Source organism: Triturus cristatus, chromosome 5_2 (genome assembly GCF_964204655.1).
Source record: "Triturus cristatus chromosome 5_2, aTriCri1.1, whole genome shotgun sequence".
Classification (NCBI taxonomy): domain Eukaryota; kingdom Metazoa; phylum Chordata; class Amphibia; order Caudata; family Salamandridae; genus Triturus; species Triturus cristatus.
Window position 1 is genome coordinate 467,196,016 of NC_140588.1, and position 20,859 is coordinate 467,216,874.

The 20,859-nt window shown below is 44.1% G+C and overlaps 1 protein-coding gene across 3 annotated transcripts in view; it reads right to left on the reverse strand.

Annotated features, from left to right (window-relative positions):
• The window catches only part of CDK13 (cyclin dependent kinase 13), an 807,643-nt gene that overhangs the window by 75,399 nt on the left and 711,385 nt on the right, over nt 1–20,859 (reverse strand). For all 3 annotated transcript variants that reach the window (XM_085607435.1, XM_085607434.1, XM_085607433.1), the window contains exon 15: nt 8,398–8,844. In XM_085607435.1, coding sequence (XP_085463561.1) covers nt 8,398–8,844 — 447 coding nt within the window. The remainder of the gene's footprint in view (nt 1–8,397; nt 8,845–20,859) is intronic.

Consider the following 20,859-nt stretch of genomic DNA (forward strand, 5'->3'; position numbering starts at 1 on the left):
GAGGCGGTGACGTAGGCATCCGAGGAGGCGTATACACCACAGAGTACACCGATCCCGATGACTCTCTCTTCCTCGACGTCGATCTGCGCCTCGACGGCGACCTGCGCCTCGACGGCAATCTTCTTGACTTCGAGCGGCTCGACGTCGATTGTCTCTTCGACGGTGACCGTCTCCTCTTCACCGACGGCGAACGGCGATCTCCCCTCGACGGCGAGCGCAGAGTCCGATCTCGACGCCGACCGCTGGACGTAGTCGTCGCCGAAGATGCCGATGTAGTCGACGGCGGCCTGTTCAGGTCCCTCGACGTCGACCGTCGACGCCGCTTCTCCCCAGAGCCCTGGGGGGACGGCGAACAGATGGTAGTCATCCTCCTCGACGTCGCCGGGGAGGGGGGACGCTTACTGGTCTTCCTGCCCCTGGGGAGCCCCCCGGAGGCCTCAGTATGGGCCAAATCAGCCCCTCCAGACCCACCTGGTGCCTTCAGCCTTCTCTCCTCCAGGACTTGAAGCCTTATCTTCATTCTGTCCCTCAGGGTACTGGCTGAGAACGAGTGGCATATATCACAGTCTTCAGGCACGTGGGACTGGGGAAGGCAACCTATACACACCTCGTGTGGATCTGTTTTAGCCTTCTTTCTACCACATTCCGGGCACTTGTCGAACAAGCCAGGCATGTTGACAGTACCAGCCACAAAGCACTTGAAAAAGTGACAAAAACTACAATAAACCCTTGAAAAGGGGAGAGCTCAATGCTCCACGGTCCTGCTAGCAGGAGCCGGAAAAAAGAACTGAAAGTAAATGGGACCTGCTGGGCATTCTGGGATACTGGGGAAAGTTCTGGAAATCTGGAAAGTTTTCTTAAAGGCACAGTATCCTGTTCTAAGCCACATAATGGCAGCCTATGGGGCTTGTCTGTCCACTCCTTCCTCTCTATCATTCCAGAGGCTTTTGCTGGTAGAGGCAGGGTTTTTTCCTATGTGGAGAAAAGCTGGACAGGCAGTGCTGTTTGTGGATGTTGGTGGAATTCTAGTTGAAGTACTGGACAGTGTAGCCTATGGGTATAGGCTGCATTATCTGTCTTTAAATTAAATTCTCTCTTAAAGGTGTATGCAGGTCTGCATGATTTGTCACCTTTAGCGATTATTTTTTATTGCTCCGGGGTCCATGCACATGGGCGGGACTATTCACTAGATTAGGACTATAACAGAGATCCCCTACTACAGAACTATGGCTCCTTTGAGCAACAACCTGATGTTGTATGGAGAGATTGTATTTGCGGGGAGGAATGTTTGGAGGTGTAGTGATGAGCTCCAGACAATAACCATGTTGGATAATGTATAACACCCGCTGACGTGATGTTCTAGTTTCCAAGTGGGGAAGAAATGTTGTAGTCGACCCCCAAAAGGTGTTAAATAGTCTGGGAGAATGAGAAGAGAGTCACTGTCTAAAGATGGAGGGTGTAGTGCGTGCTGAGGCAACCCTAACACAATCCTTGTAATTGTTTCCTCTATATCAGGGGTCTCCAACCAGTCGATCGCAAGCTACCGGTAGCTCGCCGACCCCCTGGTAGTAGCTCGTGCTGGCATCTGATAATTAAGGCTTCGTTCGGAGCCCCAGCATTTATTTGCCCTTCGTTGTCTTTTTAGGTTTTTTTATCCTGTTTTCCTTGTTTGCCCGCCCTAACTCAAAATAGCTGCTCAGATTGGCTGATATACGGTGCCAAGAAGGTCTTCGCAACAATACACTTGGATTGATGCCCCTGGCAGCTGTGTCCTCTTAGTCTAGGGCACACCTGATTGAGTTAATGGATATTAATTTGCCATCATTTACAATTTCATGTCCTCTTATTTTATACTCCTCAGGGAGGTGCTGGAGGAGCTTCTCCAGCTCATCCCAATGTGCCCTGTCATACCTTGCCAATTAATCCTATATGTTGACTATCAACAAATGACTGGAGGACTGTGCTGCCACTTGCTTCCCTGCAACACGAGTACGTTTGGACTCCTTGTCAGGTGGAGGAGCATCCGCTGAGGATTATGAGTTGGCCCTTTTACGGGCATTAGACACAACTAGTGAGTCTGGGGAAGCTGACCTTTGATGTAAATAGGATTTAAAGGTACTGGTTCAGGATTAGGGCTCCCAAATTATATAGTATTATATTTTTTAAACATTTCCGTCTGTATTTATCCATTTGTATTTTTGGGCTATTTTATTGGAGTTTATCCCTATTTATTTTAGGTTTTCAGAATAAACGGACACGTAAGATGGTATCTTTCCACAATTATTTAACTGATCACCATGCACTCGTACTTTGACTTTCGCGTTTTTCAGCAAATTAAGCAGGCACATATAACAAAACAAAACTCTAACAGATAAATATCAGCATTATATACAATACATATAAACATATGCCTATATTTAAGGGAATCTCATCTGGGTTTAAATCCCCATGGTGTCTACCTGCTTAGCAGTTGGTCTGGAATTCATGAAGGACATGAAGGACAACCAGAAGAGTTACTCACAAGAAGCACAATTTTCTGTATTTTTCCGCTTTTAAAAATGAATACAGATAGGAAATTGATTTTCTGTCAATTTTTATCTGCAAAAATCAGTGAAAATTGGAAGCCTTATTCATGATCAGTGCACAACTGTGCAGATCCCCTGGGTCTTCATGTGAATGATGTGGTGAAGGTGGTGGTGAAGAGGATGGAGGAGGTGGCTTAGGAAGAGAAGGATGCAGAGGACTGGTTGCTATGTCCTTTTTAGTTGGCACTGGTAAGTCTATGGCCTCTTCAAAAGAAAGCTGGTGCTTGTATGGTTGGGGTGCCGGCTGCACAGTCTTAGATAAAATACAGCCAGTGTGAGGCTGTATATGGCTCGAGCCGCTCCAGCATTATTTAGAGGATTGGTTCCATAGTCAATCTGGATGCTCATGCTGAAGTTTTTGGTTCCGAAACGGATTTCTTCTTCAGAGCCAAGGTGGTCTGAGACAAAGCGGCAGAAAGCAGGAATGCCCTAAACCGAGGTGGCAGTTGGTCGGCTTGGTAGAGTCCGGTTGACTCGGTGCAGAAAGGAATGGTTTTGTCTTTGCCTTTGGTGCCAAGCCCAAGGGCGGGCGTCCACAGCAGATGGTCAGTGCAGACCATGGCCTGTTGGCGCCTCAACATCGAGCTTTAAGTGTGCCTCGACGGCGTACTTCAGTGCCTCAGCGGCGAGCTCCGTGCTCGACGCCCATCGGCATCCATGCCTCGACGCCGATCTTCGCTGTCGGTGTGTCAATGGAGACTTACTTGGAGTCTTCGACGTCTTCCTCCGGCGCTTGCTCTACTTCGTGGCTTGAATTGACGGCGAGCATGTCGGCGCCGTACCTCTTCGACGTCTATGTTGACCAGAACCAATGTCGTCTGTGTTCCCCTCTTCCTGGGACGCTCTGTGGAAGTTAACAGAGACTTGATAGAGGTTCTACCCTCTCCAAGTCCTGAGGTCGCACCATCAGACCGCAGCCTTCTCCGCTCCTCTGTTCCATGGAGACAAATCTTCTCCCGGTCTTTCAGGGTACACTTGGTGAAGTTCCTGCAGTGTTGACCTGACTCAGGAACATGACTGTCTGGAAGACAGATGATACAGACCTCATGGGGGTCTGTCTTGGCCTTCTTTCTCCCACAAGCTGGGCATTTGTCAAAGAGGAATGGCATTTCTTGACAAAATGCTGTTAATTTCTGTCAGGAAAAAACAGAAAAAGGCAGCGAGAAACAAAAAACGTTTAGTGAAACGTGTAAAGTTGATATTCAATGAAGAATTTTTGAGAAAAAACTCAATTTGGTCGAGCTCAATGCTCCAGGAGCATATCATCAGGAGCCCGAAAAAAACTGAAGTAACTGCCACCCTCTATGCATGATGGGATACTGATGTGCCTGGTTCCTTAAACGCACAGTGTAGGCTACTCTACCCTGCTCCCTTCATCTCTATCAAAGATAAAAACGGGTTTGTGAGAGATATTTCTACTGACTAAAACTAAAATTATCTCAAATGTACTTATTCTGGCCCCTTTTTCTCTTCAGGATGAAGAACCTGGTCAGTGTAACCCGGGTAAATAGGCTGCATAATCTGTCTCTTATTCTTAAGTGTCTTTGCAGGCCTTCCTATGACTATACATCGAAATACCCTGCGAGAGAATAGGGGGATCCCATGTACGGAGTAAAAGGTGTGTGAGACATATTAAGGGCTTCTGTTTTGAGTGAACATGAGCACACAAACCCGGCCCTCAAAGCCATGCACTGGTTACCAGTATCAGACAGAATCTCCTACAAAATGCTCTGCCTAACATTGTCACAATGGACAAAACCCACTTTATAGTCGAAAAACTGTTGTATCAAAGGACAGCAAGGAAGTACGGTAAGCCCAAAGGCTGACACGCTAGGAAACCTCTTTAGAAAAGGCAGAAAGGCAGGATACGAACTACCAGTTTCAAACCTTTGAACTCCATTGGTAGGCTTATCACCGAGGAACAGATTCATTTGTGCACCACAAATTTTGCTACTCCCAACCTTGCACTTTCCACCTGACCAAACTACACAAACATTTCCAAACTCTGGAATGAGTACACTTTTTAGATAATTTTGTATACATTTTGGATAAGATGTTCTCTAGAATAATGAGAAAGAATGACCATACAGTGACACCCAAGAAGGGCCAAATAACAGATTAAATATAAAGGAATGTATCTCCAGTGGGATGAAGAAAAACCAAGCACTAAAAGAATGTTGTGCTGCTGCTCGGCAGCCTATATACCCATTTAATAAGTATTGCATCTATCATACATGTACCGGATGGAAAGGGCAATATCACCCTTCTCTTTCAACTCAAAAGCGACACTTTAAAAAACAGTATTTTTCATTTTTCTATTTTTAACTAACATTAAAGGCGGAGACAAAGAAAACAAAAAGTGACTGGGATTAAGTATACACATAAAACTTTGTAATTAGCATAATGAAAGGATGGCAATAGTGTGGTTGATGACTTTATAATATACACTAGCGAACAAATAACAGAGCATCACCCTCTTGACAGTGTCCCTAACAGGCTAAAAGCAGTTAAAAAATAAAAAAAGAGCAGAAAATAAAATTCATAAAAACATCACGCTAAGGAGCATCCTCAGAATTGGTCTAATATAATAATAACAATTTCTGGTGCTGTACGGCTCCAGCAAACTCTGCCTGCCCGACAAGACATCACCAGTGCACAATAGGTGCCAACCTGTGTGCGGACATCACATACTGATTTTTAAAATTTTTGCACCACAGTGATACATGCAGACAGGAACTGAGAGAGTGTCAGCAACAGCAGCTTTGACACTGTGGCGATCCTTTCCATTGGCGCCAGGACACCTTGATAGATAGCTGTGCACTTTAGAATTGTATTGTATTATAACATGTTTGAATACTTTGAGATCTTATATACAGCACTGACTCATCAGTGGAGGAGAGAAGGCAGTGACAAATCTGAAGGGAGTTTTTAAATTCATCAACAACTGCTACAGAAGGTAAGTAACTTTCCAATCTATACATCTTGCTGCAGATTCCTCACCTTGTCAGTGAGTCCCCAAGCAATACCCTGCAGCAAAGCCCTGGCAATGTATCCATTACTGCATACTTGGGAAGTGCGGGAGTAACGTAACCCAGGATGACAAAGTGGCAGATGTTAGCCACTAAAACACCTCTGTTGAGAGCCTTATAAACAGCCATGGCCCAAGTGCAGTGGGAACAAATGCCTTAGAGAGGGTCTTTCTTTTCCAAGGAGCTGCTGATCTTGATAAAGAGAACTACCCAACTCAAATTAGTGTGCTTGTTAACATCCTTGCATTTCTTGGATCTAGCAAGACTGACAATGAGCCAATTATCCAGTATGTCCAACTGGATGTAGTGTGAAACTTCATGTCTAGGATCTACTCTAAGTATTCCCCCCCCCCCCCCTCCCCCCAAGCGTTCAATCTCCATTCATGTCACCAAGCAATTGGGATGGAAGGCAAGCTATGCACTGCAAGAGCAGCGCAACTTGGACATAAGAGGTGCCAACAGCTGAGTGTCAATAGATCGTCGTACTAGATTGTCTTTACCCAATCTGGGGCGGCAGCTGTCATTTATCGTACTGCACTATCAGCAGGACTATAAGCGGAATTGGTGGGAAATCCCACAACAGGCCCCAAGACCAGCAAAATGTAAAACTGAGACACAAAAACAAACATCTCTGGGGGAAATCTCGGTGATGGCAACAGACAGGCGATGTGCTGTCATTAAAAACTTCCTTTTAGGCACGGAGGACTGAACCTGTGTAGGCGTGGCATCAAAAGGCTTTGGAGCTGCCAGAGTTGCAAAGGTCAAAGGAGCAGGTCCGGCCTTAGGAAGTGACCCAGAGGGTTTCTGGCCACCTGAAAATGTTGAACATGGCCTGGTTGGGTCAAAAGACTGAGTTAAAAATTCATGCTGAATTAATTTAAGAGTCTGGCATAAAGGAACAGTGCAATGAATTTTAATGGTCCCATGGTGCAGGATAATTTCTTAGAGGAAAAGATAATTAAGCCCTGCAATAGCTTTTTTGTGTTTTATCTGGAGGAGGAGTTTGGTGTGTCCTTCCAAGCATTGGCCCGAAATAACTTGGCATCCTGCTTCCTCATCGCCCACGGGATGTTTCAGGGAAAATGGTGGCATCGAAGACCCCACATGCATGTGTCCGAAAGATTCATTAAAGACAACTGCTTTCAGTACTTTTATCAGTGTTTGAAAAAAGAAACAGATGTTGGTACAGAGGTTGGCTCCTGTTGTACACCAATGACGTTCTGCCCAGTAGGTGGAGTCATACGAGGAGCAAATGGTGCCATGTGGCAGCTCTGGAGTGCAACTGATGGGGGCAAAAGCTCTTTTGGACCGGTCTGGCAGCTGGGGAATATTCTAAAGAGAAGAAACTTGCAGGAAGATGCATCAGTCAGAAATACCTATGATAAGAGCAATCAGCCAAAACAAATAAGACTCTGGAGTGAGGCACTCTATTTCCCCCAGACTCTGTCCTCAATCTACTGGCTATAAAAAAAATCCCCTCTTCCAGTAAAACAGCATATCTTATTTTAGTTGTCAATTTGGAATTTGAACACTTTTTCAGGTCCTTTCTATAATTAGTTTAGAGATAAATATTCTCAAATCATAATAGGTTATTTTCAGCCACAATCCTTAACCTTTATAGCAAAGAAAAACTGAGGAAAACATCAGTACAGTTCAAGGCAAAAAATATATTGGCCATATTAACCAGGAAAAGTCTTATTGCTAAGTGGATTGATGATGTTTTTGTGGAGGGAATCGTTGATTATATAATGATCTAACTAATTGCAGTTTGCAATGAGCTGGTAGTGATATATTTTGAATGACTAAGACCGATCATTGTCCTCACAGGAAACTATCATACCTAAAACTCATGTCCAATAGGTGGGAGTCCACGCTGCATTCCAGATGATGCTGCAGCAGAATGGCATATAACCAGCTAATTGTGCTGTTAGTTTGAGGATGGTCTAGCATAAAGGATTAATCAAGCTTGATTAGCCAGTTAGCATACGTTTTGCTTCAGATTATGCTGCCTGAATATTTCCACTGCTTGAACCATGTTCTCTGCCAATTACAAAGAAGCTACCCGGTGCTTGCATCAGTCAAGAGCCAAATAACAAAACTGCAATATTTGCTCGTGTTAGACATATTTCAACAGACTATTCCTTGTGAATTTCAGTAAAACCAGCTGAAATGCAGAAGGGCTCAACTGCTTTGACTTTGGTAAGAATTTGACAGCTCACTGTGTTTCCTTAAATGCTCATATAAAACTATCTGCAAGACTATTCATGAGGAAAATACAAAAAAGAAGGCAACAATATTTTTACAGCAGTGCACCAGCCTCCTTAATGGTTTACCAATCCATTTTACCTTTACCTCAGTTCTTCTCTGGAAAACTAGCGATACCCAGCCTCCCACATCTGTAGACAGACACTTTCCTGCAATCGTCTACACTTTTAAAAAAACATTTTCGGTGCATTTACGCATTCTGAATATAGAAAGCTAAGACCAGCATATTTACACCAGTGCGGCCCCCAATTATTTCAGCTGTACTCCTGTGCTCTCTTCCGTACTTAAAACAAATCAAAACCAAATGTGGCAGAACGCTAGTAAATTTCTCAGATACTAGCACTAGTTCGGACCTGAACTGGAATGCAGCCCGGGTGACTGGCAATGCTAAGATATTTTTGCATACATTCCACTCATACTATTTATTATTTTAATGCCCTTTCATGACTGAGGCCATGCCGTTCGTGTTATGGAAACAGCTATATCAAACTGGAATGAAAGATGAATAAGCGACTTACCAATTTTAGGGGTTCTGGGCTCATGATGGGGCCTTGATTTTAATGATGCTTCAGATCCATTTTCTTTCTCATTCAAAGTCTGTTTTTGTTTGGACTGCTGGATCTTAATTAGTTGAGAAACCAGCACTGAAAACGCATTCTGAACAGATGCTTGAGCGCTGTCTGAAGTGATGCTGGGTGGCTTTGTCTTAACAGGTGGCAAAATAGGCTGGATCACAGTCGGTGCTTTAACAGGTTCGGGAGGTTTTGGCTCTGCCTGCTTATCACCTGCTGCTAAGATTCCAGCAGGAAGGCTTATTTTATTTAATTGTTGTTGAGTCTCAGGATTCACTTTAATGTTCAATACCTGCGCAAAATGAGCCATATTGACACTTGAATTGGACTGCAGCAAATTCAGCAAGATTGCCACTTCATTCTGGTTTAATTGATGTCCAGAGCTCTGGTTACCTAAAATGAACAACAACACTCAGAAATTAGTGTTAAAATGGCATTACATTTTGATCACTAAAATATGCTCCACTGGCAAAGGTTTTAATAACTGCAGTTTTTCTGTACCCCTAAAATAGATAGAAGCTAAATGAACAGTAGGGCTTGTCAAGACTAATGATGTGAACCAGACAACAACCAGTTTCAAGTGTATTTCAGAATTTTAAAAAATACTCTCTCTAGTGAATCCACTACTTACAGCCATAAATCAGTTTGGTTAAAAATGACTAAACCTAAAAAAGTATCTCAAAGAATAGGTTGCTTACCTTTGTAACGTGATCTCTTGAAAATACTCTTATCTGCAGATTCCTTACCTCATGCCAGAATGAATCAAGAGGAGCAAGTCACAAATATTTGGTAATGCTTTTTCTGGTAAAAAGAATCTAAACGCTGATTCGTCACGTTTTGAATATTGCCCAGGAGTCACACTGGATCCAGAAACCTCTTCAGCAGACACTGTGCAGCTCCGCATTAACACCATTCCGCTCGGTAAAATGTGAGCGGACCCTGTATAGGCTCTAATTTCACGCACTGACGTCTGTTGCATTTTAAGTGGACGCAGAGCCTGAATGACCAGTGTGCAGATTCCTAGACTGGTATCTTATTTAGGGATAAAGTCCAATGGACAGAACAGGGAGGATAGGTGAGGAATCTCCGGTTAGATAGTCTTTATCAGAAAGGGAGTTACTAAAGGTAAGTAACCTGCTCATCTGATAGAGACTTCTGCCCGCGGATTCCTCACCTTTTGAATAGATATCAAAGCAGTACCTATTTGGAGGCAGGTCTGTTGGTGGACTCAAACCAAAAGTCATGGTAGGACCGAGTGGGCAAATGCTACTCTTTGCAAATTTGGCTATCCAGACAGTAGTGCTTAGTCAGTGTATGAAGTGATGCCCACCTGGTTGCCTGACAAATCTATGTCCAGAACAGAATCTCAGTGTGCCAATGCAGTGGTAGCGGGTTTGGCCCGAGCCATTTGAGCTCACACCCCTTACGGGGGCTGCTTTTTTGGCCAATACAAAGTCGATCCTAATGCAGAGTACAATTCAGCAGGAGAGGATCCCTTTCAGCAAGGCCTTGCCTTTTTTGCTCTAGTGAACCCTACAAAAAGCTGATTGTCCACCAGGTGCTCTCTGGTGCAATTGATGTAAAAAGTCAGGGATCTTTTGGTGTTCAAGCAGTGGAGTCTCTCCTCTGATACAGGAGAGAGTTGTGGCAAAGAACGCTGTTCAGGTGATATTTTGACCGATTTGTTATGTGGTCACAACTTTCGTTGAGAAGGATGCTCGCATCTGCAAAACTAGTTTGTCTGGGAAGGTGGGGGTGTATGGAGGGTTAACAGAGAGCTTGAAGCTCACTCACATGCCATGCCGACAAGGAATACAGTCTTGAGGGTAAGAATCCACAAAAGACAGCTGTGAAACGGCTCTAAAGCAGTCCACATCAAATATGTGATGATAAATGTAAGGTCCCACTGTGGCATAACAAAGGACAAGGGAGCAAACCGAAGTTGGAGACCTTTAAAAACACGCATCACAAAAGGTGATCTGAATAAAAAGGGTTGATCTGACAACCGTAAAAAGGCAGAAAGAGTATAAAGGTATCCTTTAACTGTATCAAGAGCAAAGGCTTGCCAGGTGAGGAACAAAAACTACAAAACACCATATAACTTTGAATGGAGGGAGTCTGGCATGTTCCTCACCAACCCACAAATTTTTCCCAACTACAGGCGTATACAGTTTTAGTACAGGGGCGCATGGCTGCAGAGATGACATCAACTAACTCCGGGAGGTTGAAGGTGTTCACTTGTTGCTCAAACAACAAGCATTAAGATAGAAATTGAGATGGCTCAGGTGCAGGATTCTGCCCAGTTGCTGCAAAAGCAGATCCTACCAGAGGGGCAGACTGATCGGAGGACAGATGCTCATGTCAAGGAGCTCTTGATACCATACTCTCATCGCCCAATCCGGGACCACTAGAATGACTTGGGCCTGGCCAATCCTGATCTGCTTCACAACTCTGAGCAGGAGGGCTATCAGCAGGAAGGTATACAGGAGTCCCAGAATTCCACCTAGGCAGAACACATCTCCTAGTGGGATGCCTCGGAAACTCCATGCGCAGAACTGCTGACATTGGACATTATTGGCAGTGGCGAATAGATCGAGCCAATGTTCTTCCCAATTGCAGAAGAGACCTTGTGCCACCAGCATGTGCAATTGACATTTGTGATCCGCTAGATGTGAACGTCTGACCTAATTTACCCCGGCATTCAAAAGTTCTGCCAGGTGGTTCACAACCAGGAAAATATCTTTATGGGAAAGCCATTTCCAGAGGCACACAGCCACGACACTACCCGGCCATGTTTTTTGAAATAGAACACAGCAGTGGTGCTGTCTGTAACCACCTGTACCAGCCTCCCTATGAGGGATGGAAGTAAGGCTTTCAAAGACAAGCGTGTGGGCCTCAGCACCAGAAGGTTGATATGGAGTCTGGATTTTGACGGAGACCAAAGGCCTTTTATCTCAATTTCTCCCAGGTGGCAGCCCAAACCTAAAAGTGACGCATCAGTCAGCTGGATGAAGTAGGGAGAGGGGCCTGCCGCTGATTTCCAGTAGTGCAAGATTACCACTTTCGCCACTATAAAGGCCTGGTGGGCCTGTCAATTGCGGTGCCATCCCTAAAAGTTGGTCATCAACGCGTCCCAAACTGAGATCCAGTAGTGCAAAAGCACCATACAGACGCAAAGGACATGCACAATATCATAGTCTGATTCATCACATCTCCAGCATTTGGAGTCCTCCCTCACATGCGCCTTATAGAGCTGTTGTGGTGTCCAGAGCCATTGGTGGAGGACCTTAAAATAACAGACTTTCAACCATACCTCCTGAAGAAAACCGTCATGGTCCTCCAAAGGATCGTGACAGTCTTGTTCAGACAGTTAGAGGCCTAGCCTCAGCTCCCACCACCAGCCTAAATTGTGGGCAGTGGGGCATGAACGAGACAGTCCATCATGGTAATATACAGTCCCGCCATGGTGCCCCTGTACCACTTCCACATCATGATATAGTTCAACAGCGGGTTGGTCTTGAGATCATAATGGGGAGAATTCATCATTCAAAATGCATCGCAGACTATGTGTAAGCTACAGGCATTTCCAGTGTTACGAATGTAGCAACACATAGACTCGCATGAGTATCAAAGGAGACCACCTCGCCGCCCTGTATCAAATCATCCACATAGCGTATCTCTCTGTCCCTCCACCGAGACCAATCGACCTCCTCCCTCCAACTGTTATATCTCTGTTCCTCCTTATCAATGCCTTAAGCTGAATTACCTTAATTCTGCGGATTTGTTTTGCTATCATTATTATGGACATAATTTCCTGGACAGGGCCACTGGACGGTGTTCCTATTTTAATTATACACGGTTGGAACATTGATCAAATCCCATACAAGGGAGTTCCAAAAAGCAAAAAGATAAATTCACGTATTTTACGGAATATGACCCTTCAGTCCCAAAGTCATATTTCCAATTAATTCAAACCTCACCAAAAAAACTGCTTACCCAGACTAAGCTCATATATACAGCTTTGTAACCCAATTAGCCCTTAAAGGTTTTGATTACCGAAAAAACAACAGATTTGTAATCGATTTGGAGGACGAAGTCCTGGCAGGATCATGGCACAGAAACCTCATTTTTGAGCCTGTTTAATTCCCACCCAAATGACTTTTTTGAATGAAACAATCCAACAGACTACCTGTCTGGGATTGGCAAAAATTAAAGAAATAAATGCCCCAACCATTCTTTCTGTCGGCCGCTTTTATAACTGGCAGAATTTGACAAACTACAGTGAAGACCAATTAAATAGCATGGTTCCAAATGGTACATTTAATTCATCACTTGCGAGTCCTAGCTGATGGTTGTTGCAGCCGATTGACACGAATGGTTGTCATGCTTATTTTCTCAATATCGTGCCAGGGTTCACATCCAGAAGACCCGATTCCCGATACTCACAGTCTACACACTTTGGTATGGTTACCACCTACTCTGTGGGAAAGTTATGTCAACAAAGTTTGGAACATTTCACACTGTATGCAGTGAAACATCATCTTCCTCTCCTGTCCAAAGACATGGATTTATCAGATTTTCTTTTAGGTCCCAAATCCCCATGTTCTAAAAGTTTTCTATATGCTACTTATAATGAAATTGGAAATTTTCCCAAATAAAACCTGCTGCACGTTTAAGACAAATTGACCAAGATAATTTAGATAAAGTGCTAGCTGCTGTTGATAATAGTATTAAGTTGAGATCTCGCATTTACAACTTGAACAATGTCAGGCCCTCCATAAAGGCTTTAATTACTGGGACCTTGAACAAAGATAAATCTTGTCTGTTTTGCAAATATGCGGCTACTGCTGCAATGTGCAATCGAATGGATGTGTAGACTAGACCAGCTCGCTGTAGATACAAAAGGTAACCAATACTATTTAGAATAGAGACATCTGGTGGATCAATATTGTTGTTGTTACAATAGCCAACAAATTGTGTCCATTGCTCTGGTGGTAGGCTTTCTTGCTTTTTTAAGAATAGTCACACAATCTGGCAGCAAATTTAAATATCCAAACGCTAACGACCTAAGGAGCCAAATCGCTAGACTGAGCTCCTTGGTGTTTGGGTGTCTGATATCTCCATGGCTCTGAGTAAGAAGGTTGGAATTGAGATGCAGCTTTTGATCTGGAACTACTGATCGTTCCAAGAGTATGGTGAACCATGGTTAACAGGCCTATGAGGGAGCCACCAAAATCAGTGTGAACGATGTTTGCCTGAGCTTCCGAACTAAAAACGGAAGGAAGGAGAGGCGGAAAAGCGTAGGCAAATATCCCTAACCAATTCATCCTTTGGGCATTGCCTTCGAATAGAGGTGCCGAAGTTCAGGCATTATGAGTTGTCCATTGTGGAAAACAGATCTATTTGTGGGAATGCCCATTATTGAAAGTATGGAAGGAGAACCTGGGGATGCAGTTCCCACTTGTCTGTTTGTTGCTGCATCCTTCTGAGGAGGTCGGCAATTTGATTGTTCACTCCTGGGAGGTGCTGCGCCAGAAGATTAATTCTGTGATGGATTGCCCAACGCCAAATGGTCTGAGAGAGGCGTGATAGTTGCAGTGTGTGTCCCCCCCCCCTGTTTTTGTACATACCAGTCATATTGTCCGTGCAGAGTAAGAGAACTTTGCCTATAAGGTGAGACTGAAGAGCCTTCTGTGCTAGATACACCGATTGAAGCTCTAGATAGTTGATGTGGAGACTTTTGTGCTTGTTGTCCCATAGACCTTGATTTGTCAAGTTCTGTAGATGGGCACCCTAACGTGTAAGAGATGTGTCTGCTGTTAGCACGATCTGTGGAAGAGGGTCATTGAAGGGCCACTCTTTTGATAAGTTTTGTGTGTTCCACCACTGCAGAGCGATGGGTGCGGCGGTCTACCAACACTAGGTCTGTTAACTGACCCTGTGACTGATTCCACTGACATGCTAAGCATTCTTGTTGGGGACGCATGTGTAATCTTGCGTGAGGCACTATTGCAGCACAGATGCAATCATACCTAGCAGTTGCATGAAATTCCTGAAAGCTAAGTATTGGATGGTCTGAAACTAGTAACAGTTTGAATATTTCGCATTCGGGGTGCATTGGGTGAGGCTAGAGCTGTGTGAGTGTTTAGAGTCGCTCCCAGATAGGACTCCATTTGTGAAGGCTGAAGATGAGACTTTTGCATATTGACCGTAAAACCCAATTGGTGGAGTAGGTCTAATGTAGTCTGAGTGTGTTGCAAACACTTTTGGCGAGTACTGACTTTGACAAGCCTATCGTCAGAGTATGGGAAGACATGAATCTGTTGTCTTCTGAGATGAGCTGCCACTACTGCTAGACATTTTGTTAACACTCTGGGAGCCGTAGTTACTCCTAATGGGAGTACTTTGAACTGATGGTGTTTTCCTGCTATCACAAATCTGAGATATTTGCGATGTGCTTGGTGAACCGGAATGTGAAAGTATGGGTTTTTCAAGTGTAGTGTGGACATAAAATCGCCTTGTTATAGAACTGGAAGCACTAGTTGAAGCGTCATCATATGGAAATATTCTGACAGTATGTACAGGTTTAACATTCTTAGGACTAACATTGTTCTTGAGTAACAGTCTACTTTGGGGATTAGAAAGTGCAGAGAGTAAACCTCTGAACCTTGGTACTGTAATGGAACAGGATATTCGGCTTCCTTTTTAAAAAGAGCTTTTACCTCTCGTTTGAGGAGCTGTAGATGCTCCGACGAGTTTTTGAGTGCGAGGTGGAATATTGGGAGAAATGCTGGTAAGCTTCAGGCAATAACTATGTCGGATAAAGTCTAGCACCCATTTGTCTGATGTTATCGATTTCCAAATGGGTAGAAATTGGTTAAATCTTCTACCGACAGCTGTTAAATACTTGGGCGGAAATGTAAGCAAGTCACTGTTTATTGGTGGAAGGTGAGTTACGCGTTGGTGTGTTTATACCACTACCTTTCCTCTGTATCCTCCTCTATAGAAACCTCTAAAGGGAGGGGGTTGTGTGTTTGATTTATAGGAGGAAGCATTGGGGGTCTAAGGATGTACTTTTGGACCCTCCTCTATAAAATTAGCGGCAAAAGGAGCCTTTGTTTGATGAGGATTGAAGAGCTCCCATAGACTACGCCACGTCTTTCTTTTTTCATTTTTTCTACGGCCTCATCTACTTGAGGCCCAAAAAGGTGTCATTTGCTGAAAGCGGCATTCAGAATAGACTGCTAAACTTCTAGTTTAAAACCTGAAATTCTAAGCCATGCATGTCGTTGTAGGAGAATGCTGGTGTTAATTCCCCTTACTGCAGGGTCAGCAGCATCTAAAGCACATCTAATAGAGGAATTAAATACAAATTTACCTTCTTGTACTAATTCCTGTGCTTTGTTTTATGGTCCTCTGGGAGGTGTTGAATTAGGTCTACCATTTCGTCCCAGTGGGTTCTATCATACCTGACTAGAAGGCCCTGCGTGTTGGCAATACGCCAGTGGTGAACTGCTTGAGCAGCTACTCTTACCGGATGCATCTATCAGTTTAGACTGTCTGGTGGAGGTGCATCTGCAGAAAATTGTGGATTTGCTCTTATGAGTATTAGAGACTACTAATGAGTCTAAAGGCAACTGTCTCTTAATAAAAATGTGTTCAGATGGTGGAGGTTTGTATTTTTTGGTCAACGCTAGGTGTTAATATGCGGGCACAAACAGGCTCCTTAAAGATGTCATAGGCATGTCTCATCATACCTTTTAACACCCTTTGAGTCGATACCCAGCCCGTGAAGCTTTTTCTTTTAACCTAAAAATAGCTCTGCATTTAAAGGGGGTCTTACTCTATGCCCACCAGTAAGAAAAACTGGATTCTTAAGCACAATTAAATCTCTGTTTGAAACTTATGTCCTGGAGACTTCAATCTATCACCTGGGTGACTTTAATTTTCATCTCGAAGACGGCTCAAACTCAAACACTGTCACCCTAATCGTTCTCATTACTGGCAGGTTTCAACCAAATAGTTACAGGCCCTACACATCAAGCTGGGCATACCCTTGATGGCGTCTTTACTATTAGCGAATTCATTTCGATCAAGGAGATTTTGCCTTCAATTTGGATGGATCACTCAGCTATTATTTTTGAGCTGCAAAATCTTTCCATGGACAAGGTCACCTGTCCAAAGCAACTTACCAGGACTTACCGTAGTTGGAAACAGGGTGACTGCATTATACTCAATGGTCAACTGTCTAAAGCTCAAAATAGACTTCCGGAAGATGTGGAAGTAGCCTCACTGCAATTCAATAACTGGCTCTCATATGCTGCCCACAAGCAAAAAGAAAATCACCCACTGGTCCATGGTTTTCGGAAACTGTAGGAGCTAAGAAACAAGAGTGTAGGCGACAGGAAAGACGCTGGAGAAACAATTATAACACCAGCGAACTCTCCATCTACAAGTCTCTACTGGCTGAATATAAAAGCCTGATAATGACAGAGAAGCGCTCCTATTTTTCTAAACAAATTGAGGAGGCAAGCTCTACTAGAGAACTTTTTCAAGTAGTCTGAAGAAAGTGGAGCAAATATATATTATATTTGACACTAAAACTCGCGCAGATAAATTCATCTTAGCCAATGTTTGCTCTTCTGCTGCCCTGACTTTTTCAGAATTTAAACCAAAGAGAAGGTCACCACTTTTATTCAGCAGGCCATATCAGTCTCTCCCCAGGACCCTCTTCCCCCCCAATGTGTTCAAGCAAGCCCGAGACGCTGGCTTCCAGTCTAACCCCCATTTTTTTCCCCATGTTTGCTCAGGGTACATTTCCCACCATTTGGAAAAGGGCATCCATTTTGCCGCTACTAACAAAAAAAACAACCTTGATCCCATTGAAGCGAATAATTATAGATCTATTTCCCCACCTTCCTCTACCTGCAAAACTGGTGGAAAGGGTTACGAATGAACAGCTAACTCACTATTTGCACAACAACAACTGTTTAGACCAAACACAGTTTGGATTCAGGGCAGAACACAGTACGGAATCAGCCCTAATTAAAGCCACAGATGAAATCAGAACAGTTCCGGATACAGGGGGAGCTGCTGCTCCGATTTTGCTCGACTTATTGGCTGCTTTAGACATGGTCGATCACAATCTCTTACTAAAGCGCCTGAATTCCATCGGCATCTCCGACAAAGCACTTACACTGGTTTCTTCCTTCTTGAATGGCAGAATACAATCGGTGGCTCTGGGCAGCTACGAGTCTCCTCCCTTTGTCCTTCCTTGTGGAGTCCCACAAAGCTCATCCTTGAGCCTCATTCTTTTTATTATTTATGTATCCGAACTGGCGACACTTATTAGATCCTTTGGACTGGCGCTTACATCTTATGCAGACGATATACAAATTGTCTTGTCCGTGTGAAAAAATACTCGACCACCGATGCAAAATTTTAAGGGCTGCATGCTGGCGGTCAGCTCCTGGATGAGCTGTCATTGTCTTAGACTGAATTCAGATAAAACTGAAGTAGTCCTACGAATTAGGGACGGCAACCATTCCAGTCGCCGAGGCTAGGAACCTTGGTGTGATCATTGATAATAAACTGAAGTTTGAGGCACGGGTTAATGCAGTCTCCTCATCAAACTTTTTTCTGCTTAACCAAAAAAAATAAAAAATACTACCTTTTATCCCCACGGACAGCAGGAAAATTGTGATTACTTAACTGATTCTTGCCAAACTAGACTATTGTAATGGTCTCTTTCTTGGTATGCCTGAGAAGCAACTCAATAAGTTGCAAATGATCCAGAATGCGGCCGCTAGGCTTTTGTTGGAAATTCCTAAGTAACGTTCAGTCCGAAAACATTTGCAAAAGCTGCACTGGCTCCCAATTAAGAGCCGTGTTATCTATAAGGTCCTTTGCATTACCTACAGGGCACTTCATGATTCTGGTCCTAAGTTCCTGGGACGCCTACTATACTGGTATGTCCCTAAAAAGCATCTGCGCTCAGAAGGAGCTAAATTGCTAGCAATCATGAGATTTTTCAAAACCAGCTGGGGTGGCAGAAGCTTTAGGGCGGCAGTCCCCAAACTCTGGAATGAACTTCCCTTCTCCGGTAGAACACTTCAACCGTGTCTGCTTTAAGGAAGGCCCTGAAAACCTGGCTGTTTAATAAATAGAGACCCGTGCTTTACATGAACCTGCCTACTCCAGTCCTCAAAGCCAAGACACCTCTGGGTATTCGTGCGCTTAATAAATATATTAACATAACATAGTTAGACTATGATTTGTCCTATGTATAGAACCTAGTGTTTCAAATAAAAAGTCTTCTTCTAAAGACACTTTGTATAATGTAACCCAAAGGTAAGTTGCTGCTGCTCCTGAAATCGGCTCTTGATAATCTACATTATCATCTGGAGGTGATGACTTCCCAGGACATAAATCCGGGTCATTACCCATGGGTGGATTAATATTATAGTCACCCCATGGGTCTGCTGGTAAACGACTATTGTGATCATCATCATACCATATATCAGGCTGTGTATGTGGAGACCCCCCCCGAGGTGTTATGTAAAGGACCTGAGCCTGGCAATGGTGGTAGCAGTGAAGATGGTGGAGGGGATTGAGGAATAGGGTATTAGGGCTTGTAGCCAGGTCTTCCTTTTTTTTTTTTTTTTAGAGAAATTTTATAGCTAGTGTCCTCTGAGCTAACTTTCCTTCTGGAAGGTGTTTTTGCCAAAATATGCCCACTGTCTGGATTGATGTAAATCTTCTTCTTAGGGTCTAGCTTTTCCTTCATATGTTCTAGGATGGGTTCTGGAGGCACTGGAAGGACATCTTTTGATTTCAGCGCTGAAGGTTTTGGTGCCGAACCGCACTTGTCTTTGTCCTTCGGAGTGGAAGCTTTTGAATCTGAACCGGATTTGTCGCTCATAGCGGAAGGTTTCGGTTCTGAAGATGGCTTTTCTCAACTCGGTCCTGAACCGGAAGGCTTGACTGGTTGTTTTAGTGCCGGGCCTGAGCACAGGGCATTGGAAACATCGTCTCGGTGCCCACCATGGCCTGAAGGCACAGGTGGGCCCGAAGGCAGAGGTGGTCCTGAGGTCTTTTGCTTGGTCGAAGAGAGGTAAAGGGGCTTTAGTACTGCCTGTACCCTGTCCCGGTGGTATGTCTTCCAGCTCGGAATCAGATTCTGGGATAAAGAAGGCTTCCTCCTCTTCCGCTGCATCGAGCTCTTAGCGTTCGGATTCTTATCCGAAGATATCCAGAGTATGTTGTATATTTTGTCGCTGCAAATCTCTTCGTTGAGCCAGATGATCCCGCTGAGTCTTTCGATCGGAACGACCAATAAGCCTCACAATCTTCTTTGTGCTCCAGTGAAAGGCACAACTTGCAGACTTTATGCAGGTCGGTGCAAGGGTACTTGGAATGGCACCAAGGACAAAATTAAAACGGAGTCCAGAAGGCTGGCTAGTGCAGAACGGAGTAGAAGTCAACTGAAGCGGCTAGGCCCGAACGCTGCTCACAATGTCTTCGACCGAAGATGGAGTTTCCTGATCAATTTGATACATGGAGTATAGTGAAAACACGTACAATAACAAAACCATCAAGAGTACAGTGGATTGCGCACCAAGGGGAACCTGGAGGATGGTTTCGAACAGGCGCACCTCAAACCACGTCCGAACCCAATGGTAGAAAGAAAAAAAAAAATCTAACAATGGAGTCGATGTCCATGCACAATACCACCAAAAAGGGGAGTCACGTTACCTTGTGACTGGAAAAGACTTATTTGAAGAAAAAGAACTTACAAACATCCGGACCAAGCACTAGATGGCAGGACTGTGCAGCGCATGTGCATCTACAGCACACATGCCTCAAATTACTTACTTACCTGTCTGTGTAAATCTCCACCATTATTTTTCACAAGGTATTCCTACATAGTCTCAAATGAGGTAGATTTTTATTGTTACAGTACAAAATGGTCTGATAAGTCACTGATGTGGATATGAAATGGCAATCCTCTCATAGGCTGCAACATAAACGACTCAACTGAGGCAGATAAGTTGCTATTCCGAAACTGCAGTATTACAACCCAAACGAGTGCCTTGACATAGGATTAGCATCCATGCTTATAAAGTACACAGCGATCTAAATACAAGATCGTGGTCCGCTGGCCTATCCTGGTTCTGAAATATATGAATACCGTTTCTCTTGGTAACATATTTGACGCCTGACGGTTAACTCAAGAAAGGGGGAATCGCATGGGCAGCCATACATTTTGACAGGGAGCACATACATATATAAAGAGCGCCTGCTAAAACAAAGAGGCACAGCAGGGCAGGAGCCCGTGTGGAAAAATAGCTGTGCAGCACCAAGGAGGCACAGCAGCCTGGCGGCTCTGCTGGGCTCTTGTGTGAGAAG